At 43.5% G+C, this 13957-nt stretch overlaps 1 protein-coding gene across 3 annotated transcripts in view; it reads right to left on the bottom strand.

The window, feature by feature from the left end:
• Window positions 1-1077: 1077 nt before the first annotated feature.
• Window positions 1078-13957, bottom strand: part of dars2 (aspartyl-tRNA synthetase 2, mitochondrial) — a 65587-nt gene continuing 52707 nt past the window's right edge. For 2 of the 3 annotated variants that reach the window (XM_078217988.1, XM_078217991.1), the window contains exons 16-17: window positions 4655-4730; window positions 1078-3625 (exon numbers count right to left, since the gene is read on the bottom strand). In XM_078217988.1, coding sequence (XP_078074114.1) covers window positions 3435-3625; window positions 4655-4730 — 267 coding nt within the window. In that variant the 3' untranslated portion in view covers window positions 1078-3434. The remainder of the gene's footprint in view (window positions 3626-4654; window positions 4731-13957) is intronic. The other variant, XM_078217989.1, reaches the window with a different exon arrangement.

Here is a 13957-nt window from a genome sequence, read left to right as displayed (position 1 = left end):
GAATGGCAGCTTCACTTCTGACAGCTGACAGCTTTTTAAAAGGGACAGGGATTTTTCCCACTGGTCAGTGGGCTATCTTTTGTGAACTCTTTGGTAAGTAATTTTGGGTGCTTGTCAGGGAACAACGCAGAGGTCGCCGCTGGAGCTAAATATAGTTATTGATCATTGCTCTGCTTTGAGTACTGTTATAATTCCTCTTTCGCATTTTGTTATACAGATGGAAAAAAACTACAGGACACGTGAGGAATGAACAGGATTGTCAGCATTTCCATGGCTATATTAATCTGTGACTGGGTCTCTCATTGTATCTGTGGATGCTGACCAACGTTTCTCTTGGCTTAGGCATTACAGAAGCCCTAGAGAGCTGACTTACAACTTTTGCCTAATTTTCAAATTCCTGCATGCTGACGTTTAACTTTGTGGTGAGTTTAGCAGTTGAATTTTTAGAAATGAAGCCATCAGAAATTTTAGTTACTAGAGAATTCCAAATTGTGCCAGATAACACAAATTTGACTGTATATTTCTGGATATCCTAGGTGATCCTGATTGTTTGCTACTTTCTCTAGGTACCACATTCTGTCCCTTTTAATGTCATGCAAGGTAACTCAATTACTTTATTTAAATGTGAGATGCTTCTTTTACTGGAAGATGACATGTGTTGTCTTCATTTTTGTTCGAAGGGGGTGGTAAATCCGGTTTAATTTTTTAAGTTCAGGCATATAGTTGAAGAAGAATTAGTAACATGGCCAGAAAGTTAGTCACGGGACAGGAAATAAAGTATTTGGCAGTTTGAGTTTGAAGCATTGTATCCCAAGAAGACAATCTCTGTGATGATGAGACAACAATGAGGTCTGACTAAATGTAGTGAAGATCACAGAAGATCAAGGCCAATTAGGCAGACAGGTTTAAGATTAAATTTAATGGGATCTCTTAGTTCTGAATGTAGAGGCACTAAGCAGCAGGTTAATTGTGCCCAGTTTAAATGTCTTATGCTGTCATTAGACAGTGTTTGTTATTGGTTCCGCATGTTGTTTGTGGTGTATCATTTGAAGTCTCTTTTTTTTGATGTAAACATATGACCAGGCCAAAGGAAATGTTTTATTTGACAGCACAATTTAAAATTATACATGCTTTGTCACTGCAGTCTATTTAAAATAGTTGAAATTAAAATATCTCTTTCAATTTAAAATGGACCCACAGCATTGAAAACATAGAATCATTTGGAATCATTGATCACTTATCATACCTTATCTGGAAGAATATTTTAAAAAGATGTTCATGTCTTTAGCAATGAGGATGACCAATTTTTTTAATATAAGGCACTTTATTCCTTTTGCATGTACTCTTCAGCTGAGAGGGCAAGTAAGCATCCTGTGCCTTCATTCCCATCATAGCCACTCTCAAACAGCAGGAGCCAATCAGATGGCTGACCGCTCTACAATCTAAGCATTGTGGACAAGGATTGATGGCCATGGTTGGGAATACATGCAATCACACCATGCCCAGGAAATTCCAGGGTTAGGGGTCTCAGCGAGAGGAATAGAGATGGAGGGCTTTAGAGGCTGGGGAAGACATTGGTTAGGCAAGGTGCTTCCGAGAGAGATTATCCTGCCTTGCTCGTCACCAGTCCACATAGCTAAAGCTGCTGGGGTGGGCTGAGGCCCTTAAGTTGCCATTAATTGGCCTCAATAGGCTCAAGAGTGGCCCGAAGCATTCCCCACCCCCCCTGTAAAATATTATACAGGTGGGACGGGGTGGGGGGTGGGAAGGCCACCTGCTAGATGTACATGCTACCCACCAAGCTTTCAAACCCACTGGCATGGATTAAAATCCACTTCTAGGACCTGGGCAGGCAGCATCAAGAATCTCTTAACGTTAACAAAATTTGATTGCAACACTCTGAATGCATTTGTTTCCTCAACATTTTTATTTTGCTGTACAGAAAAATATTGCCAATGCCAGAGAGCTTCATAACCTGTTGGTAATTACCCAGAATCTTAACTTCCTTCTATAATCACATAATAAAGATTGATTTCTCATATTTGTTCAAAACTATCATGGGAATCTAGGTTAATTGTACTGTGAGAAAAATAAAATTTTTCTCACAAAGATGGGGAAGCAAAGGCCTCAAGACAGATCACCGAAATCTTGGTCAAAGAGGTAGATTTTAAGGAGCATCATTAGGAAGAAAGAGCGGTGGCAAGGTGTATTGAGGATATTAGAGCTCAGGGCCTTGGCAGCTGAAGGCTATCACTATACAATGATTAAAATCAAGGATGCTCAAAAGGTTAGAATTGGAGGAGCACAGGAGGAGATTACAGAGATAGGGACAGGTAAGGACATAGAGGGATTTGAAAATACAATTAAGAGGAATTTTAAGAGACATGGCTTAACCAGGAATTAATGTAGTCAACAAACACAGGGTAATGGTGAACTGGACTTTGTGCAAGTTATAGGGCATGGGCCACAAAGTTTTGGATGACCTCAGGGTAGAACTTAGGAAGTTAACCAGGAGCGTGTTGAATAATCAACTCTGGAGCTAACAAAGACATGGATGAGGATTTCACATCAGATGAGGTGAAACAAGTGTGGAGCTTGGCAATGTTATGCAGGTTGAAATAGGCCGAAAAAGTGATGTATGAATATGTGGTTGGAATGTAGTCAAGGTGTGCAGTTAAATTCAAGTTTTGTGAAGGAACTGAATATCTAAGGAAGAAGAAGATTATGAGATCTGAACAAACATTGCTATTATTCCCACAGTGAGTTAGAAGAGAAGTAATAGTAAACTACCTGATGATTCTCTCTCCTTTAACAAGTAGACTGAACACTGCTGCCAGCATGTAGAAAGATCCTTTGGGCTGACAGTATGTTAACTATTTTCAGGCACTGAAGTGAAGCAATTTACTCCTATCCTCCTGATTTGCATGGGATTCAGCAGGACCTAAGTAGCCTTAGGTTTCCTCCGGGTGCTCCGGTTTCCTCCCACAGTCCAAAGATGTGCAGATTAGGTTAATGGCCATGCTAAATTGACCCTAGTGTCAGGGGGATTAGCAGGGTAAATATGGGGTTACGGGAATAGGGCCTGGATGGGATTGTGGTCAGTGCAGTCTCGATGGGCCAAATGGTTACCTTCTGCACTGTAGGGATTTTATGATTCTAATACACTTTGTCTTAAATTAGTTTATCCCCATTTTTCTAAAAAAAGCAATTTAATTATCAAATTACCATTAATTTTAAACATTATTCACAGACTACAATTTGATCAACATTCACACTAAGCAACAAAGTGGCTGACCAACACCTCATGAGATAGCTGCTCCAGAGCCATCTGTCTCCAGTGATTTAGTGGGTCTCGAGCCATTGTATGGTGTGAATGAATACGATCTAAATCTCAGTTTGGTTTCCAGTGCAATTTTATCAATCACTACACTAGCTCATGATTTTGTAGTGCCCTCATGGATTTCCGCTGGCCAGTTGATCTGAATATGATATGGGTTCAGCTCTTCAGGACTCACATAGTCTGGTGCATTACTCATTAGATCTCGGCCTTTGAAGGATTTAGGAAAAGCAATTACATCCCTGATACTCGAGGCTCCAACTGTAAGAGCTATCAGTCTGTCCAGACCTAAAATGAAACAGATTAGACAATGAAACAATATGATCCAGCATCCAGAATTGACAAACACAACAAAAAGCTTGGTATTAGACAAATAAGAAGCCTCTGCCCTAAGTTACAGCTGTTAGACACAAATGCAATGGCCAGCCCATAAGGAAGGAGGGGAAAAGAACCATGATTTGTTATTTCTGGCTTTAATGGATTAGCTAGGAAGAGGAGCAAGCCTAGCGTAGTGGTTAATTTACTGGACCAATAATGTGGCAAATCTGAATTCAACTCTCACCATGGAACATTGAGAAATATAATTAAAGTTTTAAAAATTTGGAAATTAAAATTTCTGAAAGTCACTACTGGTGTAGTGTGATGGTATTAGATCAATAGGTCTGAAGAAGTCTTTGTAATCATGTAGATTAGCTGTCTTTATTGACTCTCAGAGCTATTTATAAATATGCAGTAAAGGGTAAAAACTGGACTGACTCTCAGTGTGGGCCACGGGCTGTCTTGCATCAGTGTGTGTGTGGTACTGTACTCAGTCCCACATTAACCCTATATGTTCCAGACCCTTATATTACAACCACGAAGCTGTTGGATTGTCATAAAACCCCAATTGCTTCACAGCTATGCTTCATAGTCAGAGTCATACAGCACAGAAAAGGCCATTCAGCCCATTGAGTCTGCACCGACAGTAACTATCACTAAAGTCGTGTAATCCCATTGTCCAGCATTTATCCCATATCTTTCAGGGAATTAAATCTATGCCCTTACCAGTTTCAGCTTCTACATGACTCCTCTATGGCTTATTCTGAAGTGATGTAGTAAATGTTTCATAATATTAAACTTGCGCAGGGCAAATAATGATGGCGATGCAAGCTCCATTCAGATTTGGAGAATGAAAGAAAAAGTCAGCCTTCCTTTCTCTCATCATTTTTAGAGTTACAAATATCCCCGATTAACAAAGTTCTGATTAATTCTAACCTCAGGCTCCTATGAAACTTGATTGTAGATAAGAGTGACATAAAAACCTACTTTGGAACTCACCCAATGCAATCCCACCATGGGGTGGTGCTCCAGAATCTAGTGCCTCAAGTAGATGCGATAACAACCCACTATCTTCCTGTATATACAAATACATAAAATAAATAAATATGGATATTTATTTTTAATTCAGACGTATTCAACTGGGACACTTGCATAACCTGCAGAGTGCCCCACTAGAAGGTGGTGCTAAGTTTGCAAAGTAATGCAATACTTTTTTCCAATTAGAGTTTCCCAACTGGCATGTGATCATGTCTCACTTGCATCCTGTTCGCAAATATTGTTTCATTTACCTCATGAAAGGTTCGGACATGACCATGCAGTTTTACACCAGCAGCTTGTTGTGTGATAAGCTGAGAACAAGAGTGTCACCTGCAAGCAGGTGAAGAAAGTACACAGGTGTATTTATTTATGGAGTAAATAAATAAATCAGTACACATTTGTTAATGGAAAACTGTGTTTAAATAATTCAATCAAGTTCTTTGATTAAATAATACAATAATTGGGGTAATAGCGTATGGTTATATTTCAAACAGCAGGGGAGAATAAAATGGTGTTTCCCAGGAGTCAGTATTTAGACCACATTTTGAAATTAAAATATTCATATAAATGATCTGGATTTAGATGCACAGGGCATAATTTCAAAGTTTGAAGAGGAAACAAAACTCAAATGATTAAACAATGAGGAGGATGGTAACAGATTGCTAAAATGAGCAGACATGTGGTGAATGAAATTTAAGTAAAGTGTGAAGTGATTCATTTTGGAAAGAAGAATGAGGTGAGGTAATATGAAATAATTGAAATTGAAAGGGGTGCAGGAACAAGTACCTGTTGGTATACATACATAAATCTTGGATACAGGAACAAATACCTGTTGGTTTTTATACACAAATCCTTGATACAGAACAAGGGAAGGCTATTTAAAAGGCATATGGGTTTATAAAACACTAGTTAGGTCTCAGCTAGAATATTGAGTTCAATTCTAGGTACAACATTTTACAAAGGTGTCAAAGCCTTGGAAGGCAGTGGAGATAAATTAATTGGGTAGCTCTACCAACCAGCTAGCACCAGCCTGATAGCCTTTTTTTGCTGTACCATTCTATGATTGTATAAATCACATTTGTCAACTGGGAATGCCAAGTATAACCTGCCAGGTTTCCAGCAGCAGTGTTTCGGAGATTAATCATCCACTTCTGGGACACACAGCCAAATCAGAAGGCTGGGGCATGACTGGGATCCTGCTCTTGATCAATAATTACAGCTTTCTCTCTCTCTTTAACACCATTCCTTCAAGATCTTTTTATACTCAATTTTTTAACATACTCTCTCATTCCCTTTTAAATAATATTCTAGTATCTAACTTAATAGCTACTTGTGGTAAGTGCAAGGAGCTCATGGGCTTCTGTCACCAATATCAAGACTATCCGCTCAGTTGCTATGCTGCATCCACTAGCCCATTAGGCCAAACTTCTCCTCCTCGAGGTCCCTCCTGCTCAAGCCTTGAACTCATATTTTTCTCCAGTTTCTCTACCACCCCATATGCTCATTTTGTCCACCAGGTAAGAATATAAGAAATAGGAACAGGAGTAGACCGTACCCCGCAAGCCTGCTCTGTCATTCAATATGAACGTCATGATGTGGAGATGCCGGCGTTGGATTGGGGTAAACACAGTAAGAAGTTTAACAACACCAGGTTAAAGTCCAACAGGTTTATTTGGTAGCAAAAGCCACACAAGCTTTCGGAGCTGCAAGCCCCTTCTTCAGGTGAGTGGGAATTCTGTTCACAAACCGAGCATATAAAGACACAAACTCAATTTACATGAATAATGGTTGGAATGCGAATACTTACAACTAATCAAGTCTTTAAGAAACAAAACAACGTGAGTGGAGAGAGCATCAAGACAGGCTAAAAAGATGTGTATTGTCTCCAGACAAAACAGCCAGTGAAACTCTGTGGGGTTACAAATAGTGTGACATGAACCCAATATCCCCGAACACCAGCTTTAACTCCACTTTCCTCCCCATTCCCCAAATCCCTCAATTCCCCAAAAGACCAAAAATCTCTCTATCTCAATCTTAAATACGTTCAGTGATGGAGTAACAACAACCCTCTGGGATAGACAATTCCAAAGATTTCCAACCCTTTGAGTGAAGAAATTTCTCATCTCAATCCTTAATGATCAGTCCCTTATCCTGAGACAGTGCCCCATGTTCTAGATTTTCCATGATGTGGAGATGCTGGTGTTGGGCTGGGGTAAATACAGTAAGAAGTCTCACAACACCAGGTTAAAGTCCAACAGGTTCATTTGGTAGCAAAAGCCACTAGCTTTCGAAGCGCAGCTTCTTCATCAGGTGAGTGGGATTTCAGTTCACAAATAGGGCATATAAAGACACAAACTCAATTTACAAAATAATGGTTGGAATGCGAGTCTCCACAGGCAATCAAGTCTTAAAGGTACAGACAATGTGAGTGGAGAGAGGGTTAAGCACAAGTTAAGGAGATGTGTATTGTCTCCAGCCAGGACAGTTAGTGAGATTTTGCAAGCGCAGGCAAGTCGTGGGGGTTACAGATAGTGTGACATGAACCCAAGATCCTGGTTGAGGCCGTCCTCATGTGTGTTGAACTTGGCTATCAGTCTCTGCTCAGCGACACTGCGTTATGTGTCGTAAAGGCCGCCTTGGAGAACGCTTACCTGAAGATCAGAGGCTGAATGCCCGTGACCGCTGAAATGTTCCCCAACAGGAAGAGAACACTTTGTCGAGCGGTGTTCATCCGTTGTCGAAGCATCTGCATGGTCTTCCCAATGTACCATGCCTCGGGACATCCTTTCCTGCAGCGTATCAGGTAGACAACGTTGGCCGAGTTGCAAGAGTATGTACCGTATACCTAGTGGATGGTGTTCTCACGCAAGATGATGGTATCCGTGTCGATGATCCGGCACGTCTTGCAGAGGTTGCTGTGGCAGGGTTGTGTGGTGTCGTGGTCACTGTTCTCCTGAAGGCTGGGTAGTTTGCTGTGGACAATGGTCTGTTTGAGGTTGTGCGGTTGTTTGAAGGCAAGAAGTGGGGGTGTGGGGATGGCCTTTGCGAGATGTTCGTCTTCATCAATGACATGTTGAAGGCTCCGGAGGAGATGCGTAGCTTCTCCGCTCTGGGGAAGTACTGGATGGCGAAGGGTACTCTGTCCGCCGTGTCCCGTGTTTGTCTTCTGAGGAGGTCGGTGCGGTCTTTCGCTCTGGCACGTCGGAACTGTCGATTGATGAGTCGAGCGCCATATCCTGTTCTTATGAGGGCATCGTTCAGCATCTGGAGGTATCTGTTGCAATCCTCCTCATCTGAGCAGATCCTGTGTATACGGAGGGCTTGTCCGTAGGGGATGGCTTCTTTAACGTGTTTAGGGTGGAAGCTGGAGAAGTGGAACATTATGAGGTTATCTGTGGGCTTGCGGTACAGTGAAGTGCTGAGGTGACCATCCTTGATGGAGAAGCATGTGTCCAAGAATGCAACCGATTCCGGAGAGTAGTCCATGGTGAGTCTGATGGTGGGATGGAACTTGTTAATGTCATCATATAGTTGTTTCAGTGATTGTTCACCATGAGTCCAAAGGAAGAAAGTGTCATAAATGTATCTAGTGTATAGCATCGGTTGAAGGTCCTGTGCGGTGAAGAGGTCTTGTTCGAACCTGTGCATGAAGATGTTATGATGTGGAGATGCCGGTGTTGGACTGGAGTAAACACAATAAGAAGTCTAACAACACCAGGTTAAAGTCCAACAGGTTTATTTGGTAGCAAATGCCACTAGCTTTCGGAGCGTGCTGCTCCTTCGTCAGGTGGAGGACATCTCCCACTCCACCTGACGAAGGAGCAGCATGCTCCGAAAGCTAGTGGCATTTGCCACCAAATAAACCTGTTGGACTTTAACCTGGTGTTGTTAGACTTCTTACCATGAAGATGTTGGCATATTGAGGTGTGAATTTGGTCCCTATGGCTGTTCCATGTGTCTGAATGAAGAACTGGTTGTTGAAGGTGAAGATATTGTGGTCCAGGATGAAGCGGATGAGTTGTAAAATAGCATCTGGAAACTGGCAGTTGTCGGCGTTGAGTACTGAGGCAGTTGCAGCAATGCCATCGTCGTGGGGGATGCTGGTGTAGAGTGCCGAGACATCCATTGTGATGAGGAGTGCTCCTGGTTCAACTGCTCCATGTGTGCTGAGTTTCTGTAGGAAGTCCGTAGTGTCGCAACAAAAGCTGGGGGTTCTTTGTACAATGGGTTTCAGAATGCCCTCGACGTAGTCAGAGAGGTTCTCGCACAGGGTCCCATTGCCCGATACGATGGGATGGCCGGGTGTGTTTGCCTTGTGTATCTTCGGGAGGCAGTAGAGATCTCCAATGCGGGGAGTACGTGGGATGAGAGCACGGAGGGTGCTCTGAAGGTCCGGATCAAAGGTCTTGATCTGTCTGTTGAGTCGACGGGTGTGTTCTTTGGTCGGATCTGCGGGTAACTGTCTGTAGTGTTCCTCGTTGTTCAGTAATCCGTTCTGTTCAGTATGACGATGGCCCCTCCTTTGTTTGCTGGTTTGATGACAATGTTGCGGTTGGTCTTGAAAGCGCGGATGGCGTTGCATTGTGCTTGGGTGATGTTCGGGGCTGTTTTGTGAGTGCGGCTGATGAATCTGGTGTTGACGCACCTCCTGACGGCTTGGGCATACATGTCAAGTCGAAGGCAGTGGCCTTCCGGAGGAGTCCAATTCAACTCTTTCCTCTTCGGTTGCTGCACTGTGGATCTCTCTGTCGGCTGTTCCGGTTCATTGGCTGTCTCATTGTGTTCGCTGTTGGCCTCTTGGGGTTTGTGGAAGAACTCCTGCAGCCTCATTCGCCTGATGAATTCCTCTGTGTCTGCTGCGAGACTGATGGGGTCTATTTTGGTGGTGGGGCCAGAAATTGAGCCCTCGGCTGAGAACTTTGATTTCATCTGGTTGAAGTGTGTAGTCCGACAAGTTGACAATGGACTTCCCTTCAGTGGTACTGTTTTCTACTGTGGTACCGGGGGAGGCTTGGCTGCTGCTGGTGGTGATGCCAAGTTTTCTCAAGTTTCCTGTTCTTGGTGTGCATGTAGCTGGTGTAGTTCCTTTGTCTCGTCTGCTTGGCAGTGTTTTGCAGCTGGTCTGCGTCCTGAGCGCATGTTGAGAATATGGACTCCATCTTGGTTTCCAGGATGCGGCGTTTGCTGTAGCGCTGGTGTATGAGGTGGTTGAGGAGTGTGAGAGAGGTGGGATGGCAAAGCCTCTCAGCGTAGTCTGTGTTATTGGTTGACCTGAGTGGGTTCGTGATCTGTAGTCCTTTCGGTATCTTGTCTGCTTTCTTGCATCTTTGTAGAAACTTGATGTCTGTGTCAATATGCGCGATCTTCTTGGAGATCCTCTCCACTGGAGCCGGCATGTCACACTATCTGTAACCCCCACGACTTGCCTGGGCTTGCAAAATCTCACTAACTGTCCTGTCTGGAGACAATACACATCTCTTTAACCTGTGCTTAACGCTGTCTCCACTCACATTGTCTGTATCTTTAAGACTTGATTACCTGTAAACACTCGCATTCCAATCATTATTTTGTAAATTGAGTTTATGTCTTTACATGCCCTGTTTGTGAACAGAGCTCCCACTTACCCGATGAAGGAGCAGCGCTCCGAAAGCTAGTGGCTTTTGCTACCAAATGAACCTGTTGGACTTTAACCTGGTGTTGTGAGACTTCTCACTGTGTTTACCCCAGTCCAACGCCGGCATCTCCACACCGTGTAGGTAGGTACACAATGCTGTTAGTTTATTTATTGTCACAAGTAGGCTTACATTAATACTGCAATGAAGTTACTGTGAAAATCCCCTAGTCACCATACTCTGGCGCCTGTTTGGGTATAGTAAGGGAGAATTTAGCATGGCCAATGCACCAAACCAGCTTGTCTTTTGGACTGTGGGAGGAAACCGGGGTACCCAGAGGAAACCGACGCAGACACGGGAGAACATGCAGACTCCGCAGTGACCCAAGCCGGGAATCGAACCTGGGAACCTGGTATTGTGAGGCAGCAGTGTTAATGATTGTGCCACAGTGCTGCCCAGGGAATTCCAGGATTTTGACCCAGAGACAGTGAAGGAACGGCAATATATTTCCAAGTCAGGATGGTAAGTGACTAGGAGGGGAACTTCCAGGTGTTCCCAGGTATCTGCTGCTCTTGTCCTTCTAGATGGTAGTGGTCATGGATTTGGAAGATGCTGCCTAAGGAACCTTGGTGAGTTCCTGCAGTGCATCTTGTAGATGGTACGCACACTGTTACTGTTCATCGGTGATGGAAGAATTCAATGTTTGTGGAAGGGGTAGTAATCAAGCGGGCTGCTTTGTCCTGGATGAAGTTGAGCTTCCTGAGTGTTGTTGGAGCTGCACTCATCCAAACAAATGGAGAGTAACCTATTATATTCCTGACTTGTGGACATGAACTTCTTCAATATCTGAAGAGTTGCGAATGGTGCTGAACATTGTACCGTCATGTGTAAATATCCCCATTTCTGACCTTATGATGGAAGGAAGGTCATTGATGAAGCAGTTGAAGATGGTTGGGCCCCGAACACTACCATAAGAAACTCCTGCAGGGGTGTCCTGGAGCCGAGATGGCTGACCTCCAACCATCACAACCATCTTCCTTTATGTCAGGGACTCCAACCCACCACCCCTCTTCACCTCTCTCTCCCCCCCCCCCCCCTCCCCCTTCTCCGATTTTCATTGACTCCATTTTTGCTAGGGTTCCTTGATACCAAACTTTGTCAAACACTGCCATGATGTCAAGGGCAGTTACTCTCACTTCACCTCTGGCATTCAGTCCTCTTGTTCATGTTTGAACCAAGGCTGTAATGAGGTCAGGAACCATGAGCCTTGCAGAACCCAAACTGAGCATCAATGAGCAGGTTATTGCTGAATAAGTGCCACTTGATAGCACTGTTGATGACCCTTCCATCACTTTACTGATGATCGAGAGCAGACTGATGCGGCGGTAATTGGCCAGGTTGGAGTTGCCCTGTTTCTCACGTACCTGGACAATTTTCCACATTGCCAGGTAGATGCTAGTGTTGTAGTTATACTGGAACAGCTTGGCTAGGGGAGTACAAGTCTTCAGGATTCTTGCCAGAATATTGTCAGGGCCCATATGCTTTGCAGTATCCAGTGCTTTCAGCGATTCTTGATATCAAGTGGAATGAATCGAATTGGCTGAAGAGTGACTCCTGTGATGCTGAGGACCTCTGCAGGAGGCAGAGAGGGATCATCCACTCGGCCCTTCTGGATGAAGATTGTTGCAAATGCTTCAGCCTGATCTTTTGCAGATTTACTGGGCTCCTCCATTATTGAGGATGGGGATATTTGTCGAGCCTCCTTCTCCAGTGAATTGTTCAATTGTCCACCACTGGTCATGGCTCGGTGTAGCAGGACTGCAGAGCTTTGATCTGATTTGTTGGTTGTGGAATCATTTAGCTCTGTCTATTACTTGCTGCTTATGGTGTTTGTCGTGCAAGTAGTCCTGTGTTGTAGCTTCATCAGGTTGATGCTCCATTTCTAGGTATACCTAATGTTATTCCAGGCATGCCCTCCACCTCTCTTCATTGAACCAGGGCTGATCCCCTGTCTTGGGTGGTAATGGTAGAGTGGGGGATATGCCAGGTCATGAGATTACAGATTGTGGTTGAGTACACTTCTGCTGCTGCTGATGGCCCATGGTGCCTCTTTGAGTTGCTAGATCTATTTGAAGTCTATTCATGGTGGTAGTGCCACACAATACGATGGAGGGTATCTTCATTGTGAAGATGGGACTTCATCTCCACAAGGACTGTGTGGTGGTCATTCCTACTGATACTGTCATGGATATTTGCATCTGCTGCAGGCAGTTTGGTGAGGAGGAGGTCAAGTACATTTCTTTCTCTGGTTGGTTCCCTCACCACCTGCCGCAGTCCCAGTCTAACGTCTATGCCATTTAGGACCTGGCCAGCTTGGTCTATGGTGGTACTACTGAGCCACTCTTGGTGGTGAACATTGAAGTCCCTCTCCCAGAGTACATTCTGTACCTCTACCACCCTCAGCGCTTCCTCCAAGTAAGTGCTTCCTCTAAGTAATGTGCAACATGGAGGAGTGCTGATTCTCTGTCGGCTCCACAATCTGCTGAGATAGCTGCGCTCATCAAATTCTAGCCTCCTGAGCAGTCCCAATTTTATTCACATTACCACTGGTGTCTGCGTTTTCAATTGCTAATGCCCTAAGCTCTAGTTCCTGACAGCTCTCCGGCTCTCTTCCTCTCGGACACTACATAAAATCTTTTTTGACCAAACTTTTCTTATGTTTAATAAGGACGTGGAGAGTGGCACAGACTTCAGTTTAAAAAGGGCACTGAGAGCGACCAATCTGAGGAACAACCGGGTTTTGAAAAATGTCAAAATCTGATGCCACAAGGAAATAGGCAAGTGATTGGTTGGTGAGTATTTTGCACATTTATCTTTCAAAATTCAGATAATTTATTATAACTGTATGGTTTTATAATGTTTATAAATAAGGTTCATTACCAATAGTAAGGTGCATTGGTCGGGTTTATTAATGGTAATAGGTTTTATTGGCATTAGTAAAGCTTTATTACTATTGATAAGGTTTACTACCAGCAGATTTAATTGCAGTCACAAGGCGATCAGTTAATAAATTGTGAGGGACTAAAAACTTTCACCCTGTTGATGTAGTGTACATGGATTTCCAAAAGCATTTGACACAACATAACAGACTTGTGGTGAGCAAGGTTATAGCTCACGGAATAAAAGGGACAGTAGCAACAAGGATATCGAACTGGCTGAGTGACAGGAGAGAGCAATGATGAATTGATTTATTTTTGGACAGGAGGAAGGCTTGTAGTGTTATTTCCAAGGGGTCAGTGTTGGGATCCTTGCTTTCCCTGGTATATTTTAATGACCTTGAATTTGTGTGTAGGGCACAATTTTAAAGTCTGTAGATGATACAAAACTTGGAAGCATTATCAACTGTGAGGTGGATAGTGTAGAACTTCAAAGTGACATAAGCAAGTTGGTCAAATGGCATATGAAGGGACAATATAAAATGAAGTGCACAACTCTAAATTGGGTGGAGGAGCAGAGGGACCTGGGTGTACTGACTGAATGTGTTGTCGAGGCAGGTTTAATTGAAGCATTCAAAAGAGAATTTAGACAGTTATCTGGAATGGAAGAAAGTGCAAGGTTACAGGAAAAAGGCAGAGGAATGGAGCTAGGTGAG

Source organism: Mustelus asterias, chromosome 8 (assembly GCF_964213995.1).
Source record: "Mustelus asterias chromosome 8, sMusAst1.hap1.1, whole genome shotgun sequence".
NCBI lineage: Eukaryota > Metazoa > Chordata > Chondrichthyes > Carcharhiniformes > Triakidae > Mustelus > Mustelus asterias.
This window is presented reverse-complemented; position numbering and strand designations above follow the sequence as displayed.